The sequence below is a fragment of the Pleuronectes platessa genome, unplaced genomic scaffold (assembly GCF_947347685.1).
Source record: "Pleuronectes platessa unplaced genomic scaffold, fPlePla1.1 scaffold_365, whole genome shotgun sequence".
Classification (NCBI taxonomy): Eukaryota; Metazoa; Chordata; class Actinopteri; order Pleuronectiformes; family Pleuronectidae; genus Pleuronectes; species Pleuronectes platessa.
In genome coordinates this window covers 5,585-12,314 of record NW_026519047.1, presented here as the reverse complement: position 1 = coordinate 12,314, position 6,730 = coordinate 5,585, and the positions used below count along the sequence as shown (strand labels likewise).

At 41.9% G+C, this 6,730-nt stretch overlaps 1 protein-coding gene across 2 annotated transcripts; it reads left to right on the top strand.

Moving 5' to 3' along the window:
* Positions 1-2,543: 2,543 nt before the first annotated feature.
* LOC128436384 (hepatic lectin) lies at positions 2,544-6,449 on the top strand. 2 transcript variants are annotated; one of them, XM_053418145.1, is made up of 8 exons: positions 2,544-2,791; positions 3,088-3,153; positions 3,918-4,031; positions 4,939-5,004; positions 5,126-5,188; positions 5,650-5,801; positions 5,878-6,002; positions 6,080-6,449. In XM_053418145.1, the coding sequence occupies exons 1-8, from the start codon at positions 2,731-2,733 to the stop codon at positions 6,240-6,242; spliced, it is 810 nt and encodes a 269-aa protein (XP_053274120.1). In that variant the 5' UTR covers positions 2,544-2,730; the 3' UTR covers positions 6,243-6,449. The 2 variants fall into 2 exon arrangements, with proteins under 2 accessions (XP_053274120.1, XP_053274121.1); XM_053418146.1 differs by lacking the exon at positions 5,126-5,188.
* Positions 6,450-6,730: the final 281 nt, after the last annotated feature.

The window sequence follows — 6,730 nt, the reverse complement described above, 5'->3', positions numbered from 1 at the left end:
GACTAAGAAGAGCTGGACTGGACCGACGGCTCAGTTTCAGTTTCAAAGCTTCACCACGTCAGGTTTACAACGGGAACGAGTTTGGAGAAGACACTTCAACGTGGATCCATTATTTCATTTCAAATTAGAATGTGCAGAAGTTCAGAGCCGGAGGGAAAAAAAACTAAACGTCCAAACACTGAAGAGACAGAACCGAGCAGCGGCCGAGATGATTAGAAGAAGCTGAAATGAAACCAGACACAAATAAACTGCTGAGTCGAGGTCAGAGCAAGAGAAACACAAACAGGAACTGGAGGAGGATGGAAAATGGAGAACAGAGGAGTGAGCTGTGGGGGGGGGGGGGGGGGGTGGAGTGATTGGTTCTGGTCAGGAATCCATCACACCCTGAGGGGGCGGCCATTTTGTTGGTGTTCATCCATAATGCAACTGTTTTTCCAATGTTTTTTTGTTGCTTTGTTTAAATTCCAGTGAAGGTTTTTGTGCTGGACAGGTGATGTTTGAGTGGGACTCCCCCGATATCTGATCCAAACGGTGATTCCAGTTAGAGTGGAGGAGTGTGTGTCTGTGTGTGTGTGTGTGGGGGGGGGGGGTAATGACTGCAGCTGCCCTCGGCCCCGAGCCCAGAGGAACCAGCAGCACAGAATTAAAATCACTTCACAAGAAGAAGTGATGACGAGTTCCACCTCAAAGGAAAACATCTGCCGTCTGAATCAGATCCAGAGTTTCACACGTTGATGTTGAACAAACTCGAAACCACAACATGAAATCAGAGATTCAGTTTAATCTGCACTTTACATCCCGGAAAGAAAAGTGAAGACAAACGACACAACCTGTGAAACCAGCTGCGTTCTTCTCACCAGGTGTTATCTGCTCAAACAAGAAGCAAGAATTCAAACCTCTACAGACACGAATTATTCAGAACCATGAATCTGAGAGGAATCTGAAGTGGATTCAACTGGTAACACTGGTGCTCTCTGAGACCATATCCAATCCAGTGGTTCTTCAGAACGACCCAGTTCACAGCTACTGGTCGTGTGATGAAACGTCTCCAGGTTGTGGGACGGTGCAGCTCCAGAACCACGGCCACCGGCAGAGAAGCTACTGGGACGGTTTGGATTCCCAGTTGCTTCGTGCACCAACATGCACCAGGAAACATCTGTGAGCGGGTAACCTCTTAAAACCATCACATCTGGGACCAGGCTACTGGTTTCTGGTGGAGTTCTGGTCCCACCTGCTGTGTTTACCACCGCTGTTGATTTACAAGACATCAATACTGGTGTCAACACACACTGCTGATGAGGGCGGCTGACTGGTTTCCTCTGGAGCTTCACAGACCGGATGAAACTGTTTCAGGTTCGATCCCCGTCCGCTGCCGGAGGTCCGAGCGGGACGTGGTCGAGCCCACGAGGCCGGCGAGCACTTCTGGACGTGTGAAATGATCCAACTGGTGTTCCAGCTCTGATTCTCCTGAAGCCACTTTTCAACCCAGTTCTCCCAGTAGGTGGGTCTGCTGCTGGAAGCTTCTCATTAGTGGGATCACCTGAGTTCACTGGTGTCCTCAGCTTGTCACGGTGCTTCTATCAATAATATTATTACTGTAGAAAAAACTACATTCAATCAAAATACATTTGGATCAGCTTCTCCGACGTGTTTTACCGAGCAGAAACTTTTTAATGATTCGTGTTCAGATCTCAAACCAGCAGATTATGACATTTTGGGCCAATTTGGGTAAAGTACAGGCTGCGTGTGACAGGCTGTCAGAAGGTGGGAGGAGTTTACTCCCTCAGTGTCACAGCTCGAAGGAGACAAGTGGAAAGTTGAACAGAGTTTCAGGGCATAGTTTGAATTCACATTCGAAAACTGGAAAATGATCTGAAGATGCTCGAGTCTTACATCAAACATCAAGTTGGTGTGAAAGTATTTTTCTGCATCGTGAAGGTTCGAGCGAGCATGGCCGGTTAAACCCCTCCCCCCGCATCGTCTGATTGGCTGTCACGATGTTCTGTCAACTGAGGCGCGTGTTCATTCCGGAAAGTTTAATACGTAAAAAAAATGTTTCTTGGTTTTCTACGTGAGCGTAAACTTAATTCTGAAATGGTTTATTTTGTAAGAATATTTGTTTTGTTTTTATTAATTATAAATGATAATGATTACTTCCTTTCGGATTGAGGCAAAAAAAGAGCAAAGTACTGAAATGAAATCTGAAAATAATCTTGTTAATTAAGAAAAAGAGTAAAATATTTATGAATTTATATATGAATTATGGGAAACCGAGCAGATTTATTTTTTCTCCAGTGAATTGAATATGGTTCCATAGTTTTCATTGTTTATACTGTTGAGCATATTCTGCTTAATTTAATTATCTTTGTGGACAAACTCTATATAACCCAAAGGGAACACTTCAGAGTAATGAATATAATTGTATAAAAAAATACTGGGAAATTTGTCATAACTCGAAATAAAGCAACTTCATCACTTCCTTTGTGAAACATTCAAACTGAATCACTGACGTCTGAGACGTCATTGTTAGAAAAAAACAAATATCCGTTTGACCAGAACTTGAGGAAGTGAATTATGTTAATGATCTGGTCTGGAGGAACCAGACGTCTTCTCAGAACCTTCAGCACATTTGAGTCTGACAGGAAAGATTAGAACAGTTTTCGAGCTGGTGTCTGACAAAACTAAATTTATTTAAAAATTTGTCCTCACTGATTGTCCCACAGCAGGAAAATGCCTGAAGCTGAAGTTCTTTATAATATTAAGTCCAAAAGACCGAGGGGAAACACAGATGGTGAGTTTTAAATGATTATACTGAACACTGAGTGTACACATTGTTTTATATTATTATTATTATTATTATTATTATTAATTTTAGATGTTAAAACAGTGACTTGTTCATTTGGAAATTGTTCTTTTTCATCAGTCTTTGACTCGGTGGACTTGACTTCCCTGTTTTTCCATTTTGTAAAACTGAAACGTTCCAGAAGTCTCCAGGATTCGTCCCTTGTGTTTTTCTGTTTGACAGAAACATGAACACTTTTACCTGCAGAACATAAATGTACATATTTGTATATTTTTGTGTTGCAGTGGCCCCACCCTCTACAGATGATCACACTTATTGCAACATCGATAACTTAAAAGCTCAGCGACCTGGTGGGTTATAAACTGCACGGAAGTATTTTAACAATTGTGTCACAAGTTTTTCAAATGAAATCACCAAAAAAAAATCAGTATTGATTTTCATATCTTCTGGTTTTTGATTGTTGAATTCTGAAGATACCACTAATGACCTTAAGACCTATTCATTCATTTCTGGCTTTGTATTATAGGAAAAATAATCTTCAGATCAAATGATTATGGACATTAGTTAGTTGCAGCCATATTGTTGTGTATACTAAAGTTAAAATAACATTCCTGTCCTAAACCTTAATAAATCGTGTTTTCTGCCTTTAAATGATTTTGACCCTCATGTACATTTCATCAGTTTGAAAACACTTCTGTGAATAATTGTTCATCGTTAGTTTGAGTAAACAGGAAGTTCAATTCTACTTGACAGATTATGAGAAGGTGTGAAAACTGTGTGTGTGTGTTTCCTGTACAAAGGTGTGATGATAAGTCAGTGGTGTGAAAAAAATAAATAGATGAGGAAGTGACAGAGAAATATTTATTGTTAACTCCGAAGAAGCAGTCGAGCCTTCTACTTCCTGTCGGCTGCACTCGCTCCTGGTTTTAACTAATTAATCTTTAATCATTTATTTGATTATTTATTAAATGAATCTTTAATCTGTTGGGTTGATTTCTGTTGGTCGTTGGTCGACTGTTAGAACAAAAGACATGAAAGTGGGACTTCATCTTTAAAGACTGTTATGAATATTAGACATTTATCTCCATCACCTTTCTCTTCTGCTGTTGAACAGGCTCCAAACAACCTGCAGCATCAAACAGGCGATCGGGGGGCACATCGGAGAAAGTGGCCCTGCTGCTCCTCAGTGTTCTCTTGGCAGCTGCTGTCACAGCTCTTGGTGTAACCCGTGAGTTTGATTCCTAGAAGTACACTACCGTTCAAAAGTTTGGGGTCACCCAGACAATTTCGTGTTTTCAATGAAAACTCACACTTTTATTTATCGATAAATGTTGTAGGAGGAGATCGGCTCCAATCAAGCTCTGTCCACAGGGTATGGCATGGTGTTGCAAAATGGAGTGATAGCCTTCCTTATTTAAAATCCCTTTTACCTTGAACAAATCTCCCACTTTACCAGCACCAGTCAGCCCCAGACCATCACATGACCTCCACCATGCTGGACAGGTGGAGTCAGGACTCTTCCAGAATCTTCTCACCTGTTCTGTCTCACAAAAGTTCTTCTGTTTGATCCAAACACCTCAAACTTTGATTCGTCTGTCAATAACACTTTGATCCAATCTTCCTCTGTCTATGTCTGTATTCTTTTGCTCATATCAATCTTTTCTTTTTATTAGCCAGTCTCAGATATGGCTTTTTCTTTGCCACTCTGCCTGGAAGGCCAGCATCCCAGAGTCGCCTCTTCACTGTAGACGTTGACACTGGTGTTGTGCTGGTACCATTTAAAGAAGCTGCTAGTTGAAGACCTGTGAGGCGTCTGTGTCTCAAACTAGAGACTCTAATATACTTGTTTTCTTGCTGAGTTGTGCACCGGGGCCTCCCACTTCTCTGAAAAAAAAACTGTGCTTTTCTTTGAAAAATAAAGATATTTCTAAGTGACCCCAAACTTTTGAACGGTAGTGTACATGTTTCAGAACGAGTCATAAAATCTGTCCAAACACTTTTATTTTGAGATTTGTTTGTTTTTGTTGATGTGATTACATGTCGAGTTAATGATTCTCCTGCTCGTCATCAAGAACTGACTCGTTTATCAAATGAAGGTTTAACCTTTACTGAGGAGATTGTCTTTTTCTAACCAGTTCATGAAAACACTCAAACCAAGAAGAGTCTCCATAAACTTCAAGAGGAAGCAACAAATCTCACAGGTAAACTTCTTCATTTTGTTTCTGAAGGTTTGAAGGTTTCATCCGCAGAAAGGAGTTTCTTCACATTTCTGGTTCTTCTGTGTTCAGACGATTCTGATGAAAGTTACATTTTGATTAACAGGAATCCTCAGTAAGATAGAACCGTACAAAGTGGAGCAGCCATGTAAACCTCCTTCAGTAAGAAGTAAGTCACACATGAGCTTCTCCTGATGATGATCAAAGAAACAGTGAAGGACTGACGGATACAGTCACTTCAGCTGTGTCTCAGTTCAGCGGCTGCTTCCTTCAGAGGACGCGGTGGACCCGACCCACGAAGGAGGCGTCCTGGTGGGTCGGGGACAGAACCCAGACGTTGGAAGGTGGGACAGGAAGGATCCACCCGTTGGAGCCTTTGTTCCTCTGGGTTAGACGGAGGCATTTGAAGGAGCCTCTGATATGAGACAGTGTAGTCACTGCCCCTGGATTAAGACTCAGCTATTGACTGTAACTGCAGTTGCAGAATAGCTGCCTTGCTCAAGGGCAGTGTACCACCACCCTCTCAAACTCAAATTTTCCTCAGTCTTTCAAAACTCTTCACATTCAAAGTCACTGCAGCTTCCAGATCTAAAGTAACCAGTGATTTCCTTTGCTGTTGTCTCTCTTAAGATGAAGCATGTCCGAGGTGCAATGACGGCTGGGAGCCACATGGAGGACAGAGCTACTTCTTCTCCTCGGTTAATTTAACCTGGAATGAGAGTAGAACACAATGCAAATCAATGGGAGGAGACCTGGTTGTGATAAACAACAGAGAGGAGCAGGTATAAAACACTGCTGCAGGTCGATGTTCTCATATCTTATCACATCGTCACAGATAAATCACCTTCTCCTCTTCAGAGATTCCTGGAGTCTAGACTGAAAGTAAAAATGGACTTTTATGAGGACAGGTTCTGGATCGGACTGACTGACTCACAGAACGAGAGTGAATGGCTTTGGGTGGACGACACACGACTGAATTCAAGGTTTGTTATCAAGAAAACACTTTTTGTCATCGACGTCAGTATGAAGGTTTTCATGGATCCGGTTCTGTGTTTCCCAGTTGGCAGTCTTGGGTTTACCACGAGCCAGACAACTGGACAGAGGAGGATCCTGATGGAGAGAACTGTGTGAGGATGGGGAAGGAAGACCTGGTGTCCTGGGCTGATAAGTCCTGCAAATCACCTCAAAAAAGTATTTGTGAGAAACCACAAGCATGGGCCTGAAATCCAGTTGGATCAGATTGAGCTCGAGTCCTCAGCCACTTTCGCAAACTGAGGCATGAAGCTTTATTAATGAAGATCTTCTCCAGACATAAACAACTTTGAATAATATCTAGAGTCTCATATGTTCTTCAGTTTCCTTCTTATTTTAAAGTGACGTCTACTCCTCCCTCATATAAAATCTATACATATTAAAAATTATATATAATATCTCTTTCTGTCCTGTCGATTCTGTTGTTTTTGTGAGAAACTAGAGATTGAGAACATCTCAACCTACTCGGGAAAAAAGTTTACTGACATTTATTAATGTGGTGAGTAGTAAACGGGAGAGCAACAAAGCTTCCTGTTGACCTGTTGACCTGTTGACCTGTTGACCTGTTGACCTGTTGACCTGTTGACCTGTTGACCTGTTGACCTGCTGCTGTCTGATGACCATCAGGCTGAGATGAGAGGATCAAGTCATGAGCTGCTCCTTCAAGTGTTTTCAGGGT

Excerpts from the sequence above, each read along its gene's own strand:
- LOC128436384 (XM_053418145.1), top strand. The coding sequence starts at position 2,731 with ATGCCTGAAGCTGAAGTTCTTTATAATATTAAGTCCAAAAGACCGAGG. Across the intron at positions 3,154-3,917 it reads CTTAAAAGCTCAGCGACCTG|GCTCCAAACAACCTGCAGCA; the intron begins GTGGGTTATAAA and ends GCTGTTGAACAG. Across the intron at positions 6,003-6,079 it reads GACACACGACTGAATTCAAG|TTGGCAGTCTTGGGTTTACC; the intron begins GTTTGTTATCAA and ends TGTGTTTCCCAG.